Source organism: Pichia membranifaciens (assembly GCF_001661235.1).
Source record: "Pichia membranifaciens NRRL Y-2026 unplaced genomic scaffold PICMEscaffold_4, whole genome shotgun sequence".
NCBI lineage: Eukaryota > Fungi > Ascomycota > Pichiomycetes > Pichiales > Pichiaceae > Pichia > Pichia membranifaciens.
The window spans coordinates 199100-226459 of NW_017566985.1; the positions used below are offsets into that span (position 1 = coordinate 199100).

At 43.8% G+C, this 27360-nt stretch overlaps 10 protein-coding genes across 10 annotated transcripts; 7 read left to right on the top strand and 3 right to left on the bottom strand.

The window, feature by feature from the left end:
* Positions 1 to 70: 70 nt before the first annotated feature.
* PICMEDRAFT_78084 (hypothetical protein) lies at positions 71 to 3441 on the top strand (the record flags this gene model as incomplete). The annotated part of the gene is made up of 2 exons (XM_019164960.1): positions 71 to 1662; positions 2055 to 3441. The coding sequence occupies exons 1-2, from the start codon at positions 89 to 91 to the stop codon at positions 3439 to 3441; spliced, it is 2961 nt and encodes a 986-aa protein (XP_019016705.1). The 5' UTR covers positions 71 to 88.
* A 49-nt stretch (positions 3442 to 3490) lies between these two features.
* On the bottom strand, positions 3491 to 5078 carry PICMEDRAFT_16897 (hypothetical protein). Its single transcript, XM_019161386.1, has one exon. It carries the CDS (start codon positions 4994 to 4996, stop codon positions 3611 to 3613), a length of 1386 nt encoding a protein of 461 aa, XP_019016706.1. The 5' UTR covers positions 4997 to 5078; the 3' UTR covers positions 3491 to 3610.
* A 147-nt stretch (positions 5079 to 5225) lies between these two features.
* On the top strand, positions 5226 to 6309 carry PICMEDRAFT_16898 (hypothetical protein). The gene has a single exon (XM_019161387.1). The coding sequence runs from the start codon at positions 5296 to 5298 to the stop codon at positions 6151 to 6153; it is 858 nt and encodes a 285-aa protein (XP_019016707.1). The 5' UTR covers positions 5226 to 5295; the 3' UTR covers positions 6154 to 6309.
* On the bottom strand, positions 6292 to 8651 carry PICMEDRAFT_16900 (hypothetical protein). The gene has a single exon (XM_019161388.1). The coding sequence runs from the start codon at positions 8455 to 8457 to the stop codon at positions 6349 to 6351; it is 2109 nt and encodes a 702-aa protein (XP_019016708.1). The 5' UTR covers positions 8458 to 8651; the 3' UTR covers positions 6292 to 6348.
* On the top strand, positions 8644 to 10443 carry PICMEDRAFT_16901 (hypothetical protein). Its single transcript, XM_019161389.1, has one exon. It carries the CDS (start codon positions 8882 to 8884, stop codon positions 10328 to 10330), a length of 1449 nt encoding a protein of 482 aa, XP_019016709.1. The 5' UTR covers positions 8644 to 8881; the 3' UTR covers positions 10331 to 10443.
* Positions 10444 to 10713: 270 nt separating this feature from the next.
* PICMEDRAFT_16902 (hypothetical protein) lies at positions 10714 to 12643 on the top strand. Its single transcript, XM_019161390.1, has one exon. The coding sequence runs from the start codon at positions 10767 to 10769 to the stop codon at positions 12411 to 12413; it is 1647 nt and encodes a 548-aa protein (XP_019016710.1). The 5' UTR covers positions 10714 to 10766; the 3' UTR covers positions 12414 to 12643.
* A 317-nt stretch (positions 12644 to 12960) lies between these two features.
* Positions 12961 to 13710, top strand: PICMEDRAFT_73112 (hypothetical protein; the record flags this gene model as incomplete). The annotated part of the gene is made up of 1 exon (XM_019164382.1): positions 12961 to 13710. The coding sequence occupies one exon, from the start codon at positions 12961 to 12963 to the stop codon at positions 13708 to 13710; it is 750 nt and encodes a 249-aa protein (XP_019016711.1).
* Positions 13711 to 14350: 640 nt separating this feature from the next.
* Positions 14351 to 15682, top strand: PICMEDRAFT_73113 (hypothetical protein; the record flags this gene model as incomplete). The annotated part of the gene is made up of 1 exon (XM_019164383.1): positions 14351 to 15682. One exon carries the CDS (start codon positions 14351 to 14353, stop codon positions 15680 to 15682), a length of 1332 nt encoding a protein of 443 aa, XP_019016712.1.
* A 1051-nt stretch (positions 15683 to 16733) lies between these two features.
* Positions 16734 to 19034, bottom strand: PICMEDRAFT_22300 (hypothetical protein; the record flags this gene model as incomplete). The annotated part of the gene is made up of 3 exons (XM_019162246.1): positions 16734 to 17077; positions 17138 to 18724; positions 18785 to 19034. Coding segments are annotated over 3 exons (2181 nt in total), but the record flags the coding sequence as incomplete, so codon positions are not given.
* A 3777-nt stretch (positions 19035 to 22811) lies between these two features.
* PICMEDRAFT_16904 (hypothetical protein) lies at positions 22812 to 27284 on the top strand. The gene has a single exon (XM_019161391.1). It carries the CDS (start codon positions 22926 to 22928, stop codon positions 27165 to 27167), a length of 4242 nt encoding a protein of 1413 aa, XP_019016714.1. The 5' UTR covers positions 22812 to 22925; the 3' UTR covers positions 27168 to 27284.
* Positions 27285 to 27360: the final 76 nt, after the last annotated feature.

A 27360-nucleotide genomic window follows, 5' to 3' on the forward strand; every position in this document is an offset into this window, starting at 1 on the left:
ATCCCGGGGAAATTGATCACATCTTCAGTTTTCCCTTTTCACGACTGTTCCTGGAAATCATCACCTTACAACCCACCACAGAACGACGATGGCTGATGCTATAGAAAATGAGTTTCTAAAATTGTTCATTGGGAAAATACGTTCTGAGGTGATTGCAAAATTAAATCCGAGAAACATATCTGGAGGGAAGAAACTAAGCACTCATGGCCAAGAATATGCCCAAATATACTCAATGCTTGAGAATACATTCAAGCTTCGAGAAGGAAAGTCTGTTATGATTATTGGCCCTCGAGGGATTGGGAAAACGCTTCTTGTTGAAAATGCGTTGCATGATCTTGAAACCGTCAAACGGTACACTTTCTTCACGGTGAGGTTGAATGGGTCATTTTTCAAAGACGATACTGTTGCGATCAAAGAGATTGCCCGCCAATTGGACTGGTACTTGGAGAAATACAACCCTTCCGAACGAGAGAACTTGCAAAGGGCCACCTTTGAACAAAAAACTGTAACTAACACCATGAACGTGATTATTGATATTCTCGATCGCACCAGATTGAACGAAACAGACGAGAGGGTTGATTCGAAAGATGAAAAGAACGGTACGAGCGGAACCAAACCGTCGTTATTTGTGCCTATCGTCTTTGTCATCGATGAAATTGACAGATATACCCATAGTGCCAAGCAGACTTTGCTTTATAACCTCTTCGATATGGCGCAATCATCATCATCCAGAACAGAAGAAGGCGGAGATACGAAGTCCTCAGGAGGAACCACGATCAGTGTTATTGGGATTACTACGAAGACGACGGTGAGGGAGCAGTTAGAGAAGAGAGTGAAAAGCAGGTTCAGCCAGCGAATCATCCAGTTCAACAAGGTGCGAGATCTTGAAGAGTTTTGCCGATCTGTTTACGACATGGTCTGTTTCACAGAAGAAGAATGCGATGAAAACGAAGACGGCTACAGCACATGCCGCAGGCAGTATAACGAGCTCATGCAGAAGTACTTTTTTGAGAAAGGAGAGTTGCGGAGGCTGATTGTTGAGAACTTCTACACGATCAAGGATGTGAACGCCATAAGAAACGAGCTGATCGTGTTTATCATGAGCGACTTCAATCGACTGACGTACCACCACCTCAGCGACTACAGAAATCGAAACGTCGAGGTGATGCGTACGTTGAGCGAGAGCGAGCTGAAGCTCCTGATCTCGTGCTGTCGAGCGAAGATCCTAAACAATGTTCTCCAGATCAACTTCGACATGGCGTTTGATGAGTACTCAAGGATGATTCTCAGCGAGCGCCGTGACATCCAGTCCCGGATCCAGGTGGTCGGGATGTCCTTGAAAGACTACGAGGGCTCATACTTACTGAGCCGCGACGCGATGCAAATCTGCTGGGAACGGCTCTGCGACTTGGGGCTCCTTGAAAGACAGGCAGTGTCCTTCTACGGCAACAGTGCCCATCTAACCGGTCAAAGAGGTCGCAAGGACGATTCCTTCACCACCAGCACAGGCACGGGCTCTGGCCAGGCTGTGCGGACTCTCTCCACGAGCGCCCTCACAAAGGGTTCCATCAACACCTCCAGCAGCTCCTTTTCTAGTGCCGCTGGTGCGATCACCCCCAGCGGTGTTGCCGTCTGCGGCGTCGAACTCGATGATATCGACCCGTCTTGTCTGCGTCCGATTCATGATGCAGACACAACACCGGGCGTGTCGTGGTGGTGGCTTGAGCACTGGAAGCGTGTGGCGCAGTAGCGCAATCCTGTCACTCTTCCGCCGCAAGCGTGGCGCGGGCGCCTCTCCCCCGTCTGGCGGTTCCGGCATCGTGCTGGGAGACGACGGCTATGGTTGTTGACGGACAGAAACAGACAGATATCCTGCCCAGCCGAGATTGTAACCGGAAGGGTGCTTCCTGTAGAGGCTCATCGGACAGAGCTTGTATATTTTTCTATCTTCTAGCTAGGTACATTGGTATTGTTTATATACCACCGGACACTAGACGCACACTCCACTCTGGAAACAACCTTGGACAGAGAGGTTATACGGCGGACAACACAAGATCACTGAACGAACACGGATACGAAAAGCTTTATCAAGAATATCCATTACGATACACGATGGATCCAACCCACGCGCCGGACTTTCAACCCCCTTCGACCAACCCCGACGTGGAGCCAACATTGCCGCCAACACTGATACCTAACAGACGGCCTATCCAGCCTCCTGTGCTGGCAGACTATCTGAACCCATTGGACAAGCCAATTGAGCCGGAGGTCTCTAAGCACAAGTTGATTGGTGCCGGCGGCGGGATCAAGCACAAGATTCCGAAACAGCCGACGGAGCTTGAACCATTCAGCTCCAGCGATGAAGCTGACGAGGACTCCCATAGGAGGGACGAGAATGACAGCCACGGCAACGAGGATAGATCCAGAAAGGAGAGAAGTCCGCAGTATCACACTCTAGTGGAAGAGACAGTCTCCGAATACGAGTCGATCACAGTGACACCTCCACAGTCCGAGGCGGTGATACCGCCCTCCGATTCGGCCTCCTCGCATCCGCCAACAGCGCAACGCACGCATTCGTTTTTGAGTGACAAGGGGCCCAAGGTCCATTCCTACCAAATTGCAGACCTCGAGGAGGTTCCCCACGGCATCCAAAGACAATCCAAGAGTTTGGAAGGTTATAGCTTCCCGACTCATCGACTCAAGCCACAGATGACCACATCCAACAAGTTCCCATTGGTGATTGTCGCATGTGGTTCTTTCTCGCCAATTACATACTTACATTTACGTATGTTCGAGATGGCATTGGATGCCATCCGTGAACAGACACGGTTCGAAGTTATGGGAGCTTACTTCTCTCCCGTAAGTGATAACTACCGCAAGCCTGGTCTTGCGCCGGCCCACCACCGTGTGCGCATGTGCGAGCTTGCATGCGAGCGGACATCCTCGTGGTTGATGGTGGATGCATGGGAAAACTTGCAGCCGAAATACACTAGAACTGCCTTAGTGCTGGATCACTTCAACGAAGAAATTAATATCAAACGAAACGGAGTTTTAAGTAAAAATGGGGACTCGAGATTGGGTGTCAAAATCATGCTATTAGCTGGCGGCGATTTGATCGAAAGCATGGGAGAACCTAACGTTTGGGCGGAGCAAGATCTGCATCACATTTTGGGTAATTATGGCTGCCTCATTGTTGAAAGGACAGGCAGTGATGTGAGGTCGTTCTTATTGAGTCACGACATCATGTACGAACACAGGAAAAACATTCTAGTCATCAAACAACTAATCTACAATGATATCAGTTCTACGAAAGTTCGGTTATTTTTGCGCAGAAATATGAGTGTTCAGTACTTGCTACCAAACAGTGTCATCAGGTACATCCAAGAGCACGGGCTTTATGTCGATGAGAAAGAACCTGTCAAGCTGGTACTCAACAAATAGGCTGAGACCGAGACTTCTGTTTCCATTTCGTAACCGTCTGCTGAAGTAGGAGTCCGACAAGATATACGAGTAAATATATGATAAGTAAAACTATACTATAATATAAGTTAATATAATATAATATAATATAAGATAATATAATATACTGTACGACTATAATATACTATTTCTAAACCATGGTGACCAACTCCTCAGCTGAGGTTGGATGTATAGCAACACAGCTGTCGAAGTCGGCCTTTGTTGCACCCATCTTAATGGCAACACCAAAACCTTGCAAAATCTCTGCAGATGCGTCTCCGACTAAGTGCAAACCAACTACTTTTTCATCTAAGGATTTCACACACACAAGTTTGTATGCAGTTGGAGATTTGTGTTCACTCATAGCATAGTACATACCGTTGAACTTGGACTTGTAGACTTTGATATCGTCTTCACCGTATTTTTCAACAGCTTCTTCCTCAGTCAAACCAATAGTACCCGCTTCAGGATGAGAAAAAACAGCAGTTGGAACGTTGTCAAAATCTTGTTTTTGGTCCTTATATATCTCAGGTCCAAACAAACGGTTCGATAACTTACGACCGGTGGCAATAGCAACAGGGGTCAATTCCAAGTTACCAACAACATCACCCAAGGAATAGATCTCAGGCACGTTGGTTCTCTGGTATTCGTCGACAATGACTTGTTCCCTCTCGTTTAGCTTTAAGCCAACGTTTTCGGTGCCAATTCCCAATAAAGATTTTCTGCCCATAGTCCAGATCAATTCTTCGACAACTAGTGTGGAATCGTCGGTCAAATAGAGCTTCTTTTCACCAGAAGGCAATTTTTCGACCTTCAAGACCTTTGTGTGAGTTAAGATGTTCACCCCTTCCTTCTTGTAGGTTTCATGGATGGTTTCTTTAATCAGGGAGTCGAACTTGGTCAAGACAGACTTACCACGGAGAATCATGTGGGTCTTGGTGCCTAATGCGTTGAACACTCCGGCAAATTCTGTACCAATGTACCCACCACCAATAATGGCAACGCTTTTTGGCTGAGAATTCAAGTCAAAGAATCCATCAGATTCGATACCGTATTCATATCCTGGAATATCCTTTGGTATGACAGAGGTACCGCCGGTAGCAATCAAGATCTTGTCGGCAGTGAAGGTCTCCACTTTGCCGTCCTCAGTCTTGGTCACTTCGACCTTACCATCTTTTGAAAACTTGGCAAACCCGTAGATGTAGTCAACACCTTCTTTAGTCAAGTTACGTTCGTAGATGCCATTAAGACGATGGACGTAAGCATCTCTCTTCTCTTTGAAGGTTTTCCAGTCAAATTCCAGGTCGAGGTCTTTGGTGTTCTTGAAGCCGTAGTCGTATGCCAACTTTAATTTGGCAGCCATGTCACTTGCGTACCACATGACCTTCTTTGGAACACATCCCACATTGACACAAGTACCACCCATGGCCTTGGCTTCGATCAATAGCGTCGAGGCCCCGTGCTTTGCAGCACGACGTGCAGAGGCAACACCACCGGATCCTCCTCCGATGACTAGATATTGGTAATGTGATTTCATTGCTGTTCTGAGCATATGCAAAATGTAAAAGCTTTCAGGGGAACGACAGGTTATAGATAACACTCACAAAGCCAACCCCAGTTCAAAGCCGGCAAGGAGGGAGGAATTCGTCCCTTTATACTGAAAGAGCTTGCCGTACATTAATCAGCCACAGTGAAATTCATGTTGCGCGTGCCGAGCGGTCGGGGAATGAAGAAGACTAGACCTAGAGGATAAGTGAAATGGGGGAAGAGAAGTTACGGAAAGGACAGGCAACAGCAGGAGGAGGGAAAGCGAGCAGCAAGACACATATACAACAAATGGCTGGGATATTTTCGTCAAACGACGTAGACGAGCTCGACAACGGGGCGTCCACGGCAGACGTGGATATGGACGTGGATGTCGATGTCGATGTCGAGATGGAAAACGAGAATGAAAACGAGAATCAGAATGGGAACATGACCGAGGGCAAGGAGGACGACAGTACAACAGCAAGGACTGATGCCAATACTGGGGAGGAGCAAGCGGGTGGAGAAGGTGCTAAAAATGGCAAGACTTCGAAGAAAGATTCGATCAACACTCCAGCAATACCAGAGTTAACCAGAGCTGACAAAACTTTGGATGAGTTGTTGGACTTGCTGGACGATCCCGACTTCACGCCCATAATACCAGATGCGGTGACGGATTACTACGTTGCGAAGAGTGGTCTTGATCTTGGTTTCACGTCATCGACCACTGGCTCCTCCGTCGAAGCCACCAAGATCAAGCGGTTGCTAGCCTTGGCCACACAAAAGTTCATCTCAGACATTGCCACGGACGCCTATGAGTATTCACGAATCAGAAGCAACTCCGCAGTTTATTCGGCGAACAACCCACAGACCCGATCGAGAGCATTGCTCATGGCAACAATGGCGAAGGCCCGTGGAACCACCAACTCAAACGGAGACGTTGGCGGGAACTCGACGGCGGCGTCGGCGACCTCCAACACCAATGCTGGGGCAAATGCCGGAAATGGCGGCGAGGAGCAAGGAGAAGGTGATGTGGCAATCAACGGAAGCTCCTTGAATCCAACTGGTGCCAACCAGAACAAGGAAAAGGTCACGTTGACCATTGAAGACTTGAGCAGTGCGTTGGATGAATATGGACTCAACATCAACAGGCCTCAATTCTACAGATGAGGAGCATGGAAAGCAAGGGATTTAAATAGAAACAGCGAAACAGCGAAACGTTGAGATTCTTCTCCCTTTGTAATCAATACTTGTTCCATGCTCGTTGTACATTTTTTATTCGTTTCTTCTGTATCATAACCTAAATTTAAAAAATGGATTTTCGACAATATATTTCCTATAACAAAAACTACAAAGCTTTCTTCTTTAAGCATACCCAAAGGAGGGGAAACACTTCCTTTGCCAGTTATTAATATCCCATAAAATAATGCCTTCCTTGGTTCCTATACATAGCATTGATTTCCCATTCCTATTTGCAAGTTCCAATCCATTGATCTCGATATCTGAGTCAACATAAAAGAACGGATCTCGGAGTGGGGTTTCCATTATAGCTGAACTGTCATAAACTTCACTATCCTCGTTTTCATCATCGTTGTAGGAATCATCATCACCACTTTCACTGACAACTTGTTTACCCCACGGCCAAATTTCCCTGAAGTTCCCAGCATTCCCAAGGTTTTCGTTATTCCACCAGCACTGTTGGCTGATATATCTGGTTTCGGTATATTTGTTTCCAATATCATCATCGTATTCATCGTCGTAGTCGTCATCTTCGTTTTCATTGTCGGACATATCCATGTCATCGCTATTTCTGTCTCCTTTGAGTCTGTTGAATTTACCTATCCTTTTCCTGAATTGAAGAGGGTACACTTGCGATCCCTTGTAAGTAAGCAAACTGCTAGATTGCGGGCTGTAGTTGGTGGACAGTTTCCTTTTCAAAAGATCCTCTCTGTCAAAAGTTCCCTGTAGAACAATCTTGTACGGCCGATCTTCCCCTCTTGACTCGTTGTGATTGGAAGAGTAGGTGCCTCCATGATTGCGGAACCGAGTATCCATATATCTGTAGCTTTCTAAATATCCTAGGTTCAAATCTCCACCAAAATGAGAGAGGTCTTTAAAATCATCAATATCCTTTACTATCGGCTGGTTGTACCACTGTTTGGAAAGGTCTTTCTTGCTATCCGTCGAGATAGCAATAGGGTATTTTCCGAAAAGATTCGAGTAGTGGTCCTGTCTCTCTCTTCCAATGTGATTACTGCTACGTGCATCGTCGTCATCAGTTTCCATACCTGATGGTGAGTTGTCATCATCTGTATTCACGTGGATATCGTCGCAACTGTTATCATTCATATAGGAGACGCTGATCGAGGGAGGGACATTGTACAGGTACTTTGGGAGTAGCAAGACGGAGTGATTGTTAAAGTTTCTGCTGTCAATGAGGTGTACTCGTCCCTGGTGTTCGGAGAGACAGATCAGGTCGTCGTTGTAGTTTGAGGTTTTCACGACACGGAAGGCCCCCGGCTGAGTTTTCGGGCGGGTGGAATGGATGGAATGGAGCGGGGCGGATAGGTTTCTCATGTCGTAGATCAACGCTAGACCATCCTGGAAACATGTGATGAACTGGTATCCGTTGGAGAGGAAACTGGTGGAAAACCCACAGTCGCCCGGGGTCTGGAGGATGTCAAAGTTCTTGGTACTGGGGCTGCCGCCGCCGCCATCCTTCGGAGTGCCCTCCTGAGGGTGGGAGATGAAGATCTTCGGGGAGTCGCCCACGGTGACGAGGGTGGAGTTGTCGTTTGAGAGAATAGAGTGATTCAACGCCACCTTCAGGTACACCGGGTTGGCGGACTGGATGACGCGGGACGGGGTGATGTCGAACTGGTAGAGAAACTTGTCGTTGTTGCAGAGGTACGAGCGATAGTGGCTCGAGCCGGAGGACGCCAGCTTGTTGATGGAGACGGAGTTGGTGATGAACTCGCCGATTTGGATGTTTTCCGTGGCCGCCGTCTGCGGGTTGCACACGGAGAACGAGCCCTTCTGGAGCCCGACCGGGTTTGTGTCCGGGTCGAACGAGTCGGTGATGCCGCCCATGACGACGATCCCATCCAGCTGCTTCAAGCACCGGGGGCTCGACTGGAACTTGATCGACGAGTACTTGAGGATCCGCGTGTGCACGTTCGACCGTGCACTGCCGTCTGCCCCCAGCAGCGCCGAGTAGTTGAACGAGAAGATCCGGTTCTTGTACGGGAAGTAGAACGTCGGGTCCTGGTTCCCCCCGTAGTCCTCGTCGTACGACGAGTACGACGACGAGATGAGCAAGTCCTTCAACTGCCAGTGTGGCGACGTGAGCGCCACGTTGAGGTAGTGGGACCGCTTCTTCAGCACTGCCTGTCCAAACCGGTGTGCATCGGGCAGCGACCGCTCCTTCCGTGCCGTCGACATCTTCCCCTGCGTCACCTCCAGATCGATCGTCATGTGTCTAGCTGTCTGTGTATCTTTGCGTCTGTGCGGCTAAGCGGCGGATTGCGGGTGCACGCCAACGGGACAGAGAGTAACACACTGCTTGGCTGCTCTAGACCCTCAAACACCCTTTGTGCCGTCCAAACTTCCACAGCAGAAACAGCAGCCCCATCCTCTGGCCCGTCTTTAGCAGGCCTTATCGGCTCCCCTGCTATCTTCACCACCTCCTTTTCCGCCGGGAACGGTCGATCGCCCCCGCCGCCGAGAAAAACAGGCTCACGAGCGGGAGCGTTGTGGACAGGGAGCAGGAACAGAAGCAGGAGAAGCCCACGAAGAAAGGCCAAGGGGAAGGCCAGAGGCATTGGACAGCATCAGTAGTAGTAGTAGCAGCAGCAGCAGCAGCAGACAGACAGACATACACAGCCCGCACGCACGCAGCATGGCCTCGATTGTGTACCTGTTGGACGCCAAGGCCCGGCCGCTCATCCATCGAGACTACAAGGGAGACGTGCCGACGTCGCTTGTGGACTCGTTCCCGCTCTTGTTGATCAGAAACAGCTCGAGCTCCAGCAACATGACGACGAATCTCTCGGAAAGCGAGTGTCCGCCGGTGATCTACCACAACGGACACAGCTACTCGTTTTTGATCCACAACGACATCTACGTGTTGGCGATCTCGAAGTCGGACATCAACGTGTTCAACGTGCTGGTGTACTTGAACAGCCTGGTGGAGGTGCTGACCCACCACTTCAAGGAGTTGAACGAGATCTCGATCAAGGACAACAACTCGATCATCTACGAGCTGCTGGACGAGATGATGGACTTCGGGATCCCGCAGGTGACGGACGACAACATCTTGAAGGAGTACATCACGCAGCAGTCGTTCACGTTCGAGAAGCTGATGAGCTCGGTGTCGGCGTCGGCGACGTCGACGCACAAGAAGATCAAGCAGGGCAAGCAGGACCGGCGGGCGCCGCCGACGACGTTGACGAACCAGATCTCGTGGAGACCGCAGGGCATCATGTACAAGAAGAACGAGGCCTATCTCGACGTGATCGAGAGCATCGACATGCTCATCAACTCGCGGGGCCAGATCTTGACCAGCGAGATCTACGGGAACATCCGCTTGAAGAGCTACTTGTCGGGCATGCCTGAGCTCCAGCTAGGCTTGAACGACAAGTTCATCAACAGCGGCCTCAACTCGATCCGCGGGTTGACGGCGAGCTCGCAGACCGCCGCCGCCCCGACCACCGTGGACTCCAAGAAATCCGTGGAGGTGGAGGACGTGAAGTTCCACCAGTGCGTCAAGCTCTCCAAGTTCGAGGCAGACAAGGTCATCTCCTTTGTCCCACCGGACGGAGTGTGCGACTTGATCACATACAGGGTCCACTCGGACGTCCTCAAACCGCTTTTCTTGATCGACTACAAATTCAAGAACCACTCCAACACCCGTCTAGAGATCATGGTGAAAATAAAGGCCAACTTCAAAAACAAGGTCAGCGCAAACAAGGTCGAGGTGCAGATACCGGTCCCGGCAGACATCGACTCCCCGAAGTTCCACTACCAGAAGGGCAAGCTGAAGTACATGCCCTCCGACAACTACATCAGATGGAAGTTCCACAAGATCGAGGGCGGCAAAGAGTACGTCATGGTTGCCGAGTTGATGCTTCTGAGCATCATCAACGAGCAGGAGTTGATGAATTTCAGGAAGGTGCCCATCAATGTCAAGTTTGAAATGCAGGGCTTTGTCACCAGTGGCTTGCAGGTCCGATACTTGAAGATCAACGAACCGAAGCTCAACTACCCAAGCTACCCCTACGTCAGGTACATTACCAAGAGCGGAGACCATTACGACATACGCAGTGGGCGTTATGGTACAGGCCTTTGATTCCCTCTTCTCCCCGCTTCTTCACCAATATATATATATAAACATCATTTACACAACTGTATAGCTAGTGGAAAAACCAACAACTTCAAAGACTTTGATTTCGCCAGCGTAATAAAAAATCAGCAAAACAGCTGAATCGAACCCACTTAGAGCCATAGAAAACGGCCTTGCACAATAACTGCATTTCGCCCAATGGCACGCCATTAACGAACCCCGAGTTTCGTACTTGAATCAACACACAGCCCATCATTACCTGATTTGGTGTGCGTAAACGAAGATTCGTCTTTTTTTTCATCGCTCACACAAAAAAAACCGTGCAGATGAGGAAAATATGTCGAGATCTGGGGCAGGAGACTGTTGACAGTGTGTAAATGGAGTTGGCCAGTCTCGTTTTGAAAACCTCTGAAAGAGCTTCCTTTCACAGATCTGGCAAAATATGAGCACTTCCAGCATGAGCAAGGAGGAGCTGTACGCGCATTTCAAAGGACTGGGCAATGACGCCTTCAAATCTCAAAATTTCCCTCTTGCGATTGAGCATTATACAAGTGCCATCAAGGAGCTCGAATCGGAAGATGGACACGAAGATCTTGCCAAGAAGGATGATGTGAATATCATGAGCGAGAACCTAGAGGACGTGAGGACACACAGCCACAAGCACGCGCACGCGTTGGCGATTCTATACTCCAACAGAGCTCAGGCACAGTTGAAGTTGGAGAACTACGGTTTGGCGATCAACGACTGTACCATTTCGTTAGACCACGACAGTTTATTTGTGAAAAGTTTGTACCGCCGTGCGGTTGCCAATTATGCAATCAGGGACTTGCAAACTGCGTTGAAGGACTGTAAGCAAGCAAGGGCCGCTGCGCCTAATGATAACAAAATCAAGGTGTTGACCAACGAGATTTCCCAGGAGCTCAAAAGACTGAGATTTGAGCAGGCCATAGATGTTGTCGAAAAGAGTGTTTTCACCTCTCTAAATTGGGACGACATGGGCACCCCTGATGCAGATAGCAAGGACGTGAAGCAGTCTTTGGAAGTAGAGGTGACCGACGAAAAGAAAGGTGACATTGTCATCAAGGCGGGACTAACCCAGAAATACATCAACAATATGATCGAGGTGTTCCGTGACGGCGGGAAGTTGAACAAACACGACGCCTTTGCTATTGTGAATGCAGTGAACACTATCTTCAAACAGGAGAAAGCACTGGTCGATATAGGATTCAAGAAGAAGACCAACCCCAACAGCGACTACTTGCACCTGGAAAACGTCGAGAAGTTGACAGTCTGCGGTGATACGCATGGCCAGTACTACGACGTTTTGAACATTTTCAAAACTTTTGGCGAGGTTGGTGAGAAGCACGCATACTTGTTCAATGGTGACTTTGTGGACAGAGGGTCCTGGGGATGTGAGGTTGCATTTCTGTTATACGCTTTGAAGGTATTGTACCCAACCAGGATATTCATCAACAGAGGTAACCACGAAACTGACGATATGAACTCCGTCTACGGGTTCAAGGATGAGTGCAAATTCAAGTACAACGAGAGATTGTTCAAGTGCTTTAGTGAATCGTTTGGGAGCTTGCCATACTGCACGTTGATCAACGACGACTACTTGGTGATGCACGGTGGCTTGTTCAGCGATGACTCCATCACGTTGAACGACCTACGTAAGATCAACAGACTACACCACACCCATGGACAGCCTCCAAAGACAGGTGTTGAAATGGAGTTGCTCTGGACTGATCCTCAAGTCGAGGAGGGCAGGTCGTTGTCGAAGCGTGGAATTGGCCTCCAGTTTGGGCCGGACATTACCAAGAAGTTCGTCGAAAAGAACGGTTTGAAGGGTATCATCAGGTCGCATGAGGTTAGACAGGAAGGTTACGAGTGGGAACACAACGGCTTGCTCTGTACCGTGTTCAGTGCGCCTAACTACTGTGACGCCCAGGGCAATTTCGGCGCTGTGATCGAGATGACCTGTCCCGAAGGCGACGGAGAGATGAAGCTTGAGAGCTTGAAGTTTGAAGCTGTGGAGCATCCAAATATTCCTCCGATGAAATATACCAAAAACCAGTTCGGCTTCTAGACGTATATGTAGACATCCAGAAAAGACAGATACCGAGATAGATGTAGTGTTACGTGTACATGTATATTTATGTGAAGATGCATGTATTATTATGCATTCACTTGGTCGAGATCACGGGCATGGACATGTCAATTGTCTCAAAGAGAAGATACCGATGGAGGCACGCAGTATATTCTTCAAGCTTGAGAGCAACTGTGGGGTTTGTCTCGGAAGAGTTGTAGAGGGGGGCAATCTGAACAAAGGCATTAACCTCCCTACAATATATACGCTTCCTGAATGAGTGGAGAAAGAAGAGAGGCCAAAGCACAGCCTCTGGGGGGATCCGACCAGGAGAAGAGAGCAGGTAATGGAGGGGAGGTAAGAGCTGGAAAAAAACTGGACGACATTCCCTCTCTGCGGCAGTGAAATTTTCGGCGAGCAGGGGAAAAAAAGGTCGAGAATGAGAAAATCGGAGCAGGAGGAGGTTTTCAAGCAGAAGCAAAAACGCAGCCGGCGACGGCATCGACACAGCCACCACGCCATTGGGAAGCCCGAAGCCAGGACCAGCATGATGCACGCGACGCTGACACTGGACCGCCTTGTGCTGTGGTGCTGGGTGCTGCTACAGGCCAGCTGTACCGCCGCCGCGGCCGTGTTCGAGCTCGACCTCGACATCAGCATCGCAGACAAGAGCAACAAGAACCACAACCACTACAAGGACCTGATGCACGACCCGTCGAGGACGTACGTGACCGTCTATGCGGTGGAGCCAGCCGCCGGCTCTGCGGCCGCCGGCCCTGCGGACGCCACGCTCGCGTACCTCAGCACCGTGCACGCCGACGACGAGGGCGTGTTCCACCTCTCGCTGCCGCAGGGCGCCGGCGACCGCCCCGCGGACGTCTTCCAGCTCAACTTCCAGTCGCTGGACGTCTTCTTCGCCGTGTCCTCCCAGTTCCGCGTGCACGTCGCCCAATCCGCCGCCACCGTCCAGCAACACCTCCCGGGCCTCCACCCCTCGCTCCAGAGCAGCCTGCCCTCCGTGCTTGTCGACGACGCCACCCACGCCGCCGTCCTCGACGGCGCCCTCTTTCGCATCTCCCTCAACCACTACCTCCAGCAGGACGCCGCCGGCCTCGCCGCCACCGTCGTCCGCTCGATCCCGTTCATGTCGACGATCCTCGCCAGCCGCTGGATGACCATCGCCTTTGTGTCCGTCATCATCGTTGCCCTCCTCCCGGCAGTGCTCACCCGTCTTGACCCCGACTTCGCCGACCGCCTTGTCGAGGCTCAGCAGGAGGCCAACCAGGCTCAGCACTAGTTGCAGCCCATCGCCCAATAAGGAAACTATTTGTCGCTACATTCATGCTGGCACGGGACCAAAATATACCGCCGCTTTGGGACAGGCTGGCCGAAAAGGGCAGTTAAGCGACGGAGCGGAAACCGGAAGAGGCCCGCGAGATAGGCGGGCAGAGGGTGAGAGAGCCAGCCACGGGTGCCGACGGTACCTGAGTGTGCATGGAGGCCTGTATTTACGTTGGTTCGGGGTTGTGGAGGCCGTGGATGTAGGCCTCGTGTGTAGGTGTAGCCGGCAGAATAGAAGAATCGAAGACCAAACATACAGTCGGTCGTCCAGTCGCCAGCTACAACAGCACAGACACAGCGGCACAGAGGTACATGAATCAGTGTGGATGCATCGTGGTCCAGAGGATTCAGGCCCACACTACATAGAAAGTCGATTTCCCGGCACAGCAGTGCAGGACGGAGACGCAAGAGCACTGGAAGAAGGAGGAAGTGAAGCAGGAGCTGCTAGAGAGCTGGAGAAAGACGAGGCATACACGTCGTGCAGCATGTCGACGACGCCGGGCGCCATGTCGGGGCCGTTGGGGATGGCGGGAAGTGGTCTGGCCTCGCACAGAGCGTGCCCGGGCGGCCGCTCGCAGCTGTTCAACGTCAGCGTGATGGTGTACCTCGTTCTGTGGTACGGCACGTCGACGCTGACGGCGCAGTTGACCAAGGCGATCTTGAACCAGTTCGACTTCCCCGTGTTTGTCGGCGAGTTCCAGTTCTGGTTCAACTTTGTGCTCGGGTACGCCACCATCGCCGCCTCCCGCAGAGCCCCCTTCACCCGCATCAAGCTCTGGTTCCCGCAGTCCACATTCCCGCAGAACAGCAAGTTTGTGCTGAGTCGCCAGATGTTCAAGTTGTTTTTCCCCATGGGCACCCTCCAGTTTGTCGGCAAGTTGTTCAGCTTGGCCGCCACCTCCATCTGCCCAATAGCAACCGTCTCCTCTATCAGAGCACTCAGCCCGTTGTTCATCGTCCTCGGTTACAGACTCCACTACAGGATCCTCTTCTCCCTACGAACATACCTCTCCCTTGTGCCCCTATTGTTGGGCGTCATCATCATCGTCATCTCCCAATCAAACTCCTCCGCGGAGTCCTCCGACCAGATCTCCATTTACAGCGAGCAGTTGGACAACTCATCAAATAACATTTTGTACACCGCCGCCGACTCCATCGGCTCCACCGGCTCCGCTAGCACCGCCCACGATTTAAACACCCTCATTGCGCACAACCCAGAACAGGACATATCCATTTTGTCCACCATCATCAATACCATCCACAACAACCAGATTCAGTTGCACGGCATTTTTTACGCCCTTCTCTCAACTTCAGTCTTTGCTGCAGGCTCCATCTACACCAAAAATGTCATCACAAACAACAACGTCGGCAAGTCAAAGGAGAAGAAAGAAATCGTGCGATTGGCCCTCTTTTCCTCAGACTCAACAGCCACGTTGACAGCCCTAGATTTGGAGAAAAATGAGATTTCCAACCATCAAGAAGAAGATTATCTCGACCGGGTGAAAGAACCCAAGATAGACAAATTGACAACCCTCATGTATTGTTCTCTATATGGGTTGGCTTATTCTATTCCAGCCCTTCTAATTTATGAACTGCCAACCCTATTTTCCTCAAAACTTTATCCCGCAACACTAGGAAATACTCCCGCTGCTCAGACAACTCCAATTCCGTATTACACTCTAATACCATGGAAGCTTCTCATAGTCAATGGGTTTTCATATTTCTTTCAATCCCTTTTAGCATTCCACATTTTGGGAATGCTACCTACAGTCACATACAGTATCGCCAACATGATGAAACGTATAGTGGTTATATCAATTAGTATAATCGCCCGTGGTAGACATTTGACCATACTAGAATGGCTGGGCTTGTTTCATGTTACGGCAGGATTGTACGTTTATGAAAAATGGGGTGCAAAACAAAAATAAACCTTTATTATCTATTCCCAAGATTGACCAGTTGTCCGTTCGTTTCATGTGTTAATATTTGTATTGTCTCTGACATTCTGTTACATTTGATTTTTCTTTCGTTTGTTCTGTCTTTACTTTCTCTTGTTTCACTTTTTTAAATTTCCCTCTTTCTCTTCTACCTTACTTTAATTTTTTTCCAACTTATTCCATAATCAAAACTGCATCTTCATAGTATAATTCAGCATTCAGCTTGCTCTTTTCCTGTTTTGTTTGTTATGTCTTGTTTTTTGTAACCCATCCTGCTCATTTTGTCTTACTTAATTTTATATTTAAATCCATTTCCATATCCATATCTGTATCTCTACACCTTCATATAGATGTGCTATATATTTTACCTGATCAATTGTATACCTTCAGCCGTGCCTAAAACAACTGAGAACTCTCCTAATTTTGAATTCTGCATGACCACTGCATCCCCAATCTCATAATCATCCCCAGTATTTAATTCCAGTACTATTTCAACACCTTCGTATTTTCTAGACAAGTAGCATACTTTCAATTTTGGGACACCGTTATCGTCCACAAAACCAACTGTAAATAATCTTCCACTAGCAAAGTCTTTTCGGGTTAGGTTTTGGCATATATGTATATTTTTGCAATTGTTCAATCCAACCATACCTTTGAACACCATTCCGCCGTTGATTCTCCAAACAATCAACTCTTCATTGCTCGTAATACAATAAATGGCACTGTCATCCTCGCAAACGTTAAAATCAACAATCTTAACCTCATTTGTGTCTTCAATACAAAGTTTGTTCATTAACATGATTTCCCCGTTTTCCATTTCATACTTGTTCGGCTCATGCCAAACGCTCAACCATTTTCTACGAGAGTCAAGTGTTATCAATATTCTGTCGCTTCGTAAGTATTCAATGTCTGTAATTATTCCATCATGGCCGCACTGTAAATTTCCAATTTCTAGTAAATTATAACTTCCATCATTACTTTTGTTTTGAAATCCTTGGAAAAGTCGTTTTTTCTTAGTGTCTGCACCGATATCATAATCCAACTTTACCATACTTCTTTGAGCATTAGTAACATATTTATACCTGTCTCTCGATAATTCATATATTTTCAGGTTTCCAGTATTGAAGCCAACAACAAATTTTTCTCTAGAAAGTATTTTGATACAACTGATGAAACCACCGTTAGTAAATTGTTCTACGCATAAAACTTTATTGATTTGCAACCCATTGTGACCAATTTTCTTTATTCTTGTGCTGAGATCATTTTCAAAATAGCAATATTCATTTTGACGTATACCTTCCCATTTATTTATTCTTGGATTGAAAATAAGTTGTTTAGCACTCTTTCCAGATTTCTGTAATTGTGATTTATTTCCACCGTCACTATCTCTGACATTTCGGAAGTTGAGCATGAAATCTTCTTTCAAATTTACTGTATTGATAAAACATTCTTGATTCTTCACCGGGTGCTTCTTTCTAAATATTTGCAATGGAGTTTGCCCGAAATTGTGAATGATAGAAACAATGACTGCTCTCTCATGACTATCACGGATCTTTTCTATATCAATACTTCCAGGATAACTCAAGTAATGAAACACATTAGTTGCCTTTATCGCCTCAATACCTTGTTGTTTATACCCGAAAATTAAATCGATCCATTCATGCAAATGCTCACTAACAAAATCACTTTCTAACGCGTTTCTCATTATTCTTACAAATTTAATTGGATCGCCATCAGCCCATGGCGGAAGCTCAACATCTTGAACTGTTTTACCTTCCTGTAATTCACCAAATTGAAAATTGTTTGAATTTATCAAGAACTCTGGTAAATAATAAAATTCAGGAATTAATTCTCTAACGTCAGTAGTATTATCCTGTGACGCACTCTTCCACAACTTGGGAATGGAATGAAAAAGTCTGTCAGGGTGGTCAAACTTTCCCCCTTGAAGCTTGAGGTAGGATTCAGTAAAAGGACGTAATCTTATTAAGTATGAGGTAACAATCATTGCTGATGAATAGTGAGTACCATAATGAAATGGTGGTGTATTTGCAGACATTTCTTTTGTGGCATCATATCTTTCCTTAAACTGCTGTTCTCGCATGTTGCTCTGAGCTCCCATAGGCTTGGACAAATCTCTATAGACATTGGGATCACTTAAGTCAATTTTTTCTGATTCATAATCTGATAGAACAAAGGGGAAAACAGGGTATTGTGTCATGTCATTGAATGTTCTTCCAGCTATTGTATTCAATAGCATCAAATATTGAAAATTGGAAATTTGGCCACTACACCACTTAGCAGTAATATCAGAAGAAGCGATGTCAGACGAGCCTGATAATATACTATCAACTATATTGAAACCGTTATTCTCTGTAGTATTGGAGCTACCGAAATTGCTACTTTTTATTGTCTTGATTTTTTGACGAGAAGCTAGCTTTAAAGCTTCGTCAAGATTAGTATCTTCCAACTTTGATGTAATATAGCTAGAAATTTTATTGAAAATACTGTTCCTTTTATTGCAGTCGATGCATGTTAACAAGACAGAAGACCCGTTTTTGAAAAAAAGCTCAAATCCGACGTCTCTGAGCAAAAACTTTGTTTTTGAAACAGAAACAAGATCTTTAACTGCCCAACTCTTAGATTTATGGAAATTTAGATCTTCCTTGTTATTCTCAGAACTTTTTTGGTTGGTAATAGTGAGGTCTGTTAAAAGTTTTACCACACTATCCCGCTGATTTTCAGGCGCCTCATAATTGCAACATATTTCTCCATTACCGTTGTAAAAGTAACCTTCAACAATATATATGTGCTCACACCCCAGTACTAAAATTGCTTCAATTGTTTCCAATCCAATGATCTGAGTAATATTGAAAACCTCATCAATTCTGTCATGCACAAACAAATTTCTCAAAATTCTTCTATTTTTATCCTCGTCAAAATCCTCATCAGCTTTGACCTTCATCAAATAGATGGATTCATCCATGTCTGTGATAGAAATATCATTCTCCAAATTTTGAGTAACAAGACTCGGAACTTTTGAGCTTTCAATTTCGATATTTTTTTTCCGAATAGATTCCTTACTTACCATCTGACTTTGAGCATCTGATAAGATTTTGATGATTTTGTTCCTCTTTCTGTTTCTGCCCTCTGTTGGATACAGAATGCTGTGAGATTCTTGTAAAGGAAAAGAAACATTTGCTTTCAAAGATTTATACAAGCTTATGAACTGATTGAAGTCATCAGCTTCATCCTGAAAACTGCGGTTCAAGTTTTTGAGCTCCCCGTTTAAAACAAATTCGTTGAATGGATTGATGTCATTGTTCAAAATCTTCTCAGATTTTTCGAGCTGGAATTTGTTTTTAATATAGTTATTGATAGTGTCACTCCCCGATATGAACAGAGAAGAAGTTGAATAAACTTTGAGATGCTGATTGTATAAGCTTTCGACTAATTCTTTGAACTTATGATTTTCGATAAAAGCCTCCAGCACTTGTTCATCGTTTAAAGTTAGAGTTTCTCTTAAAACGTTAACAAATATCTTTCTGTTATCCTTGGAAATTATTGTGTTTTCGATAATATTTTCAAAATTGTCTTTTTCCAAAAGTAATACTCTAATGCAATTAAATCCAAGCGACTCTAAATCTTTATCAGTGCTTAACAGGTTGTAAAAGATTGAAAACAGCAATAAAAAAGCTGAATCATCAAGAGAGCGTGCGATTATATCCGGATGTGACATGAATATTTTGCAACACATGGTAAGATTTGTTTTCATTTCTTCTTTGGGGGAGTTAGGAATGTTTTCAATGAAAAATAAGCACGCAGTGATAAATGCTTCATTAAATTCCCGTACAAGAATCTTCAAAAAGGGAAGGACTTTAGGATGTGTCTTAGAAACAAGAAATATTTTTTTGATGGTAAGTGTCACCATTTCAAAATTTGATAAGTATGACATGTGCTGTTGGTCACCCTCAAAATATGATTGAAAATAACATATGAAGACCTTGCAAAGAGTAATCGTTTTGACCTTATTATCAAAAGCTATTGTCATCAAACTTTGAAAAGATCTTAGCTTCTCAAATAGCAGAGGAATGATCACAAAATTGAACTCAAGCACGTAGTTTTCATATATGTTTTCAACAATACTTATATTATCCTCTTTATTTTCAACATAAAATCGATCTAGCAATGTTTCAGTTAGAAACTGGGCATATCTCTGATATAGATTACTGGAATTTCCTTGCTTTATGATCATTGATAACAAAATTAGGTTCCCGATCCGTTCTTCGTTCCTAAGATAGATCTTGTCAAAATTTGATCTTCTTTTTAAAATGTTCAACATTTCAATGAAATTGTCAAGCTGAAATAGAGCTTTTTTTTTCTGATCACCTTGTAGGTTCAATGCTGCAAATTTCATTAAATTGTTTAGCACTCCATAAAAATGAGGATATTGTAAATCATTTATAGTGCTTCCAGGTAACTTTTTTACCACATTGCTCATCGTCAAATCTGCAGAATTATCTATTTTAAAATTGAATGCCGCCAGTAGAAGCTCAGCAAGAATGCAGTCATTATTCCACTCTGTTCTCAACAAATTAGAAATAACAGAAAATCCACCAAATGATAAAAACTTACCATACGATTTCGAGTTGAATCTCACAACTTTTATAAGAAGTCTTAAAGCAATATGGCGCATTTTTGTAGAACCTTGCATTATTGAAAATAACATTTTGAAACTGAATGCGTTCAAAAGTTTTGGACAATCCTCGACCAGGTTTTGCAAAATGTTTAGAATTAGCTCTCCACCCAGTTGTTGTTTGTGGTAATTAGGTTTCTCATTGCGCATCATACCGATAGTAAATATAACATGTAGCAAAAGCAACCTTACCGTCTCCGAAGAACGACTATATTTGAGCATGACTAATAAGACACTGTTCACAACGGGTAATATATCTTCATGAAAATCGTCCCTCTTGAGGGCCAAAAGAATTCTTTTAATAATTTTCATATCGGATATTTGCCGTAAATTGAACCGGTGGTATTTACTGTCTTGAAGAAAAACTGTGAATTGAAACAGTAGGAACTTGTTCACTACTTTATTTTGTGATAAAAATGGAGTTTGCCATAAATCAAAATCTAAAATCAAAGATTTGTAAGCCAACCTATTTTTAATGATCGACTCAGCAGGTTCAAATTCATTGTAGCCCACAACGTTTAATACACAGTCCAGAACTTCAATCGAAATGTATTCCTTTTTAGACTTTAGTATTGATCCAAGAATCTCGTAACCTGAATTTGAAACAAAACTATGTTCTATTATTTTATTGTGTTTCAAGAGTGAAAACAAAAACTTTAAGCTGTCCTCCAACGCACCACTGCTATTGGATTTTTCTACTAGAATAAGGCAGTTCACAAATCCACCAATAGAGTTAAAGGAATCTAGTGACGATAAACCAATTTTTTTTTGCAAATGGCTAGCATTTGTTATACTACCTATCAAGCTCTGTGATGCTCTATAGTAATATTTAATTTCATCCTTTCCTTGTTGATTGAGTAATGAGTTACACGATAATACAATATCATCCCTTTTGAGTTGGACCTGAGAAAAAGAATCATCTTCTATTTTGTTAGTTTTTTCGTTCAAAGATAAGTTAAGCTCGATTAGACTGAATAAAGGAAGTAAAGAAAGAAGGCAAGAATCCTCGAATGATCCGGAATAAGCAGCACCTAACATGTAAATAAATAAAATCCATGGCAAGCAATTTGAAGTTTCAATAATATAAACAGATGAAAGCTCTAAGATTAATCCATCGTTTTTTTTTGGTCCTGAAATGAGTAAGCTCAATGATTTGCTGACTGAATCATCTTTCATGGTTGGGAATAGTAATCTGCTATTATCGCATGACCCTCCAAAAATGGCATCTATGACTTTAGACTCTATAAGCAACCCATTTATGTACAAGTCTACCCTTGTTTTCTTCTTCACTTCACAAACGTGAGCAAGCGTAATGTTATACAATTTGTTCATCTCTAACTCAAAGCTCACAAAAAGCTGTTTTTCGGTTTTTGTGACCAAGCTAATCCGTCCATCGTGTATTGAATAGTGAATTAAATTCTGTGCCTTGTTATTCCTGAGTGTCAAAAAAACAAAGCCAGCAGAATCGGCCCCATAAGTTTTGTAATTAGTCGAGTTATCTAGTTTGATCCAGGAAGATAAAACAAAGCTGGAATTTGGCTTAGAGAGGTTTATATTCTCGAAAATAAGTTCATGATCTGCAGAGTTAAAGATAAGAGATTTGGTCATTGTATTCCCTTGACTGAAAACGGAATAAAAAAGCTTAGAGTATCTGCCTCCTTCATAACAAAGTTTAAACAATAATGATATCTGAGAAGCACTCAAACCAATTTCGGAGTACTCAAGGATTAAGAAGCTTAAAGCTGAATCAATCCACCAGTCAAGACCTTTGCCAATATGTTGATGCAATAAGTCAACAAGTTCTTCGGAATAGACGGCCACTTTATTCAAAATAGAAGCTTTGATCAATTGACAAAACAACACTATTATAGACCTGTTGTAATTTACATCGTTGTCATTCTCAGCCATTTTTTCAGAATTCAGGATACTTGATAATAGCTGAATTGCTTTTGAAGAAGAGTCCTTATTTTCCTTGAAATGCATTGAGAAATTTTCTATATCCCACAGATAACTATTCATGTCACTGATAAAGTTTGAGGGTTCTTCAGCATCAAATTCCGGGTCAGGTTGAGAATCTGGGACTATGTGGATAAAATCATCAATTGTCATCCTTGTGCCACCAAAATCTAACATTTCTAGCATCAATGATGCTAGCTTCTTTTTCTCAACCATAGCTAGGCGTTGATTGTTGCTCTGCCTTTCCTTGACGACGATTTAAACACTTTGCCACCACCCACTATCCGCTAATATGTGCATATCTATCTGCCAGGGAGGTAGCTCTAATTTTTTTTCCCTTTTCGGCTTGCTCGCTTCACAATTTTCACGCCGGATTCATCGTTAAAACTTGCTTTGGTCTCTATTATTTATTCCATTCCCTTCTGACCCTCTTCTAGTAATTCTCTTATCGTCAATGAACTTTGGGTGCCCTATCGCTCAAAACTTTTGGGATTTTACAGTGGATTGACTGTGATTGAATATACTACCAGATTGACTCAAAAAAGAGAGCTTTTGCATCATTTTTGAGAAATTAGGCAATCTGATATGTCCCAGGAGCATACAAGCCAGCTTAAAGACAACAGCGGCAAGGTTAAAGATAGACGCATAGAATCCGTAATAAGTGATACTGACGTCAGATTTAATGGAAAGATCAATTCTCATCTGACATCTCCCTCGTTGAAGTGTGCAAATATAGATCATATTGATGATAGTACATTGAAAGAAAATGTTTATAGTATGACTCTTAACATGCATCCTCAGTCAAATAGCCATACGCCCCTGTTGTCCTCTGGCACAATCCCGGACAACGATATTGAAAATATAACCGATATGGAAGATTTAGATGTAGAAAATAATGAGAAAGAGAAAGAGAAAGACTTTGACAATGCGAGCTCAAACACGGAGCAGAATAGTGAGTTTGATCCGGCTTTTAAAGGGGAGATTACGGAGACCCAAGAGGATGAAAATGAACAAGAAATGAGCACCATTCTTCAAAGTAGTCCCTTTCAAATATTAGAATTGCGACGTGAGCTGTTCAAGAATACACAAGTCAAGAAACAAACTGGTTTGAAGTACTACTACATAGATCGTGAGTGGTTAACGGTTTTCTTGAATAAAGAGTTCAAGGAGGATGATTTACAAATAGACAATGTGATTGGGCCAGTCAAGACTATACCTTTTGATCAATCTTTGAATGAGATCGTTGACAGTTTTATCGTGCTCGATCAGTTCAAGCTTCTTTTAGAGTGGTTCCAGCTTGAAAATAATAATCAATTGATTGAAAGAGAACTAATTTACTCAACTACTGAAGATAAGTTTATTATAGACCTACATCCGCTTACAATTATTCCTCACATCTTTTGCAATAATGCTTCTCAGGTTAATAGATTTAAACAGATTCAAAACAGGAATCACACATTTCAGATCTCCTCTTTCAGAACAGTTGCCGATTTATTCAGTTGTATGCTCTCTTATTTTGATTTGACTCAAATCCACGTTTCCTCTACCAGAATTTGGTGTGTAGAGCTAGATTCAACCCATAGTCCTTTAGTGCTTATTCCATCGGCACTGAAATATATAAAGAAGAGGAAATTAGTAAGCAAAAAAAGAAGAAGAAGTGCAACTTTACGTCAAAGACATATAACCTCATGCCACTTGATGCTCGAAATTAAGCAACCAGACGGGATTTTCTTCCTCGACATTGACTCTCATGTTTTGCTTGGCTCAGGATTAGTAGGCCTAAATAATTTGGGAAATACATGCTACATGAATTCTGCTTTGCAATGCCTGGTTCACATCCCAGAGTTGAACTCTTATTTCCTTTATCACTTTTTTGAAAATGAGTTAAATAAAGATAATCCTTTGGGAAACAAGGGAAAAGTGGCAATTTCATTTGGAAGTTTGGTAACTTCTCTGTTTGATGATAGGTTTAATGGAAATCAGTCAAGCTTTTCCCCCAAGGAATTCAAATATACAATTGGTCATTTCAATTCGTTATTTGCAGACTACCGGCAACAAGATTCTCAGGAATTTATTGCATATTTATTAGATGGACTACATGAAGATCTCAATAGAGTTTTGAAGAAGCCTTACGTTGAAAAGCCTGAGTTGGAGGTTGGAAAAGAAGATAATATGGAGGCAATAACAAATTTGGCCGAAAAGTGCTGGGAAGCTCATAAAATGAGAAATAATTCGGTGATAGTCGATCTTTTTGTGGCATTATATAAATCTACACTAATATGTCCAGTCTGCAATCGTGTGAGTATAACATTTGATCCCTACAATGATTTAACTTTACCATTGCCAATAACAAAAAAGTGGACTCATAAAATCAAAATTCTTCCAGAAAACGGTATTCCTAAAATTTTTGAAGCTCAACTCAGTAGGAATGAAACTTATTCCGATTTAAAGCGGCTCATATCCAAATACATGGATATCCAAGAAGAAAATTTGATTGGTGTGGAAATTTTTAGAAATTCGATCTACAAAAATTTTGAAGATTCTACATCTGACTCAAGATACCTTCCTATTTCGGAGTTGATATCATCAGGTGAAGATGTCTGGTTTTTCGAAGTAGAGAAAATTGAAGGCAATGCAATAATACCGGTTTTCAGTACCGTGGTTAGTAATAGTAATAGGAATAACTTTTGCTTGCCCTTCTTCATTTCCCTTTCTCCAGAGGATAGATTTTCTTATGGAACAATTCAAAAGAAGATGGTTAGAAAATATAAACAGCTTAGTACATCTGAATTATTTGTTAAAATTGATGAGGGTGAAGATGGCGGTTACACAAGAAAAGATTTTGAGGGTATTGAGTTGTTCTTTAAATATCTTGGTGTAAACACACCATCTGATGAGCCCAAAATTGAAGATGAAGTTATTAAATCAAATGCTGACACTAAAATGATTGAAGCAAATGTTTCAGACGATGATGATAAGTCTACAATATCTCTTGCATCTCCAGACTATACACTGGAAAACATTTTCAGCTCAAAGGTGGTCAATTCTTCTCTGGAAAAAAACTATTATGGACGAAATACAACAGCAAGATCATTTGAAAGGTCATCCAGTAATAGTAACAAATCGAGTCTTGACTTTTGGTTTCCTGAGAACAACAATACAATTATCAAGCATGATTTGCCTTCTTTATTGGACGGAATGAGTACTGCAAAAAAATGCTATTATTTATACGGGCCTGAAAATTTGAGAATGCTTGAAGAACATTACGAAAAGTTGGATTGCGAGCAAGTCAAAAACAAAGATCAAGATGATGAGTCAATTGATTCTAAACAAAAAGCATTTTGCCCGAGTGATAACGTAGAGATGATGGATGGCTCCGACACTCCGAATACCGAGTCTAAAAGCTTGGAAGATGTTGAGAGTGAATGCGACATAGACGAAGAATCAAAAGATCCCAACTTTGTCCAGAAAAGCTCATTTATTAACACAAAAGATGATATTAACGTGCCTACCAAAGAGCAAAATGATGGGTCACCTATTGATCAATACTTTACAGCAACAGAAAATATAGTGTCTGGTAAGTCTGATGTCGGTCTCCATAAATCTGCCAATGTATTACAATCGGGAGACCATAATGACAAGCTAGTCTCATCATCGTCCTCATCTATTTCTCCCGTGTCCACTTCTTCTGCATCATCTCCATCTGTACCATCATCGTCTTCTCTTTCTATCGCCAAAGATGTTTGTAGTGTTACAAATGATTCATCAGAAGATAGGAAGCCACTTATTGAACCAATGAGCGCAATAGTCAATGAGTTCAGAGAAAATTCTTTTGACTTATGTTTTTGCAACCCCTCCGATAGCCCATTTAGCGGGTCTGAAACTTGGTCTTCCCCTGAAAAGCTGGTAAATGATGACTTGGAACGTGAAAGAACAGAAAACTTGGAAAATGCGAGAAAGCCTGTCACTTTATATGACTGTTTGGAGTTGTTTTCTAAACCAGAGACATTGGGGGAAAATGATCTTTGGTATTGCCCTCAATGTAAAGAGCACAGACAAGCAACGAAAAAGATTGAGTTATGGTCAGCACCGGATATACTTACAATTCATTTGAAAAGATTTGAAAGCACACAAAGTTTTAGTGACAAGATCGATATTGTTGTCGACTTCCCAATAGAAGGACTTGATCTAAACAAATTTGTAGCAGATCAAAATGGAGAACATGTTTATGATTTATTTGCAGTTGACAATCATTACGGTGGATTAGGGGGTGGTCATTACACAGCGTATGTGAAAAACTTTGCTGATGGAAAATGGCACTATTTTAATGATTCACGAGTTACTCCTGTCAACGATCCTGCAGAATCCATTTCAGGGAATGCTTACTTATTATTCTATCGTAAAAGAAGTCGGGCTCCTTTAGGTGGAGACTATTTTCATAATATGATGATAGAAATTCAGAAGAGGAATGGCGAGTTGAAAAAGGCAATTGATGATAGCCAAGTCAAACAGGCTTCTAGCACTTCAACATTGGAGACCAGCGACGAAGAAATGCATACATCTGAAACGTCTGAATCTTCCGAAAATTTTGAGGAAACTCAGCCGGGCAATGGTGGCACTGCCGAGAGGAACATTAAAAATAGCAATGATGACTGCGATGATGAAAGCGAAATTGATGCAGATGATGGCAACAAGAGGCGTAAGCTGGGAGTTTCTTCTACAATTGGCGAGCCTGTCCGTAATAATAGAGGCAATGACGTTGCCACTATCGCAGAAGAAGGAAGCGCAAGCTCCACGGATACCAGTTTTACTCCTATATCCAGCTAGTCCGTATATGATGAGCTAAGATGTTTATTACATTTCGTGTATACATATATAATTGCTAGCTATTTTACCTGCGCTAAATGTCATATTCGTTCTTATGCTGTACGCGATTTTGAGAACCTTTTTTTCTTCATTTTACTTTAATTAAATTTTTTCGATAACATGAAAATTTTGAAATACTATCTAGGTCACTTTC

Excerpts from the sequence above, each read along its gene's own strand:
- PICMEDRAFT_16897 (XM_019161386.1), bottom strand. The coding sequence starts at position 4,996 with ATGAAATCACATTACCAATATCTAGTCATCGGAGGAGGATCCGGTGGT.
- PICMEDRAFT_16898 (XM_019161387.1), top strand. The coding sequence starts at position 5,296 with ATGGCTGGGATATTTTCGTCAAACGACGTAGACGAGCTCGACAACGGG.
- PICMEDRAFT_16900 (XM_019161388.1), bottom strand. The coding sequence starts at position 8,457 with ATGACGATCGATCTGGAGGTGACGCAGGGGAAGATGTCGACGGCACGG.
- PICMEDRAFT_16901 (XM_019161389.1), top strand. The coding sequence starts at position 8,882 with ATGGCCTCGATTGTGTACCTGTTGGACGCCAAGGCCCGGCCGCTCATC.
- PICMEDRAFT_16902 (XM_019161390.1), top strand. The coding sequence starts at position 10,767 with ATGAGCACTTCCAGCATGAGCAAGGAGGAGCTGTACGCGCATTTCAAA.
- PICMEDRAFT_16904 (XM_019161391.1), top strand. The coding sequence starts at position 22,926 with ATGTCCCAGGAGCATACAAGCCAGCTTAAAGACAACAGCGGCAAGGTT.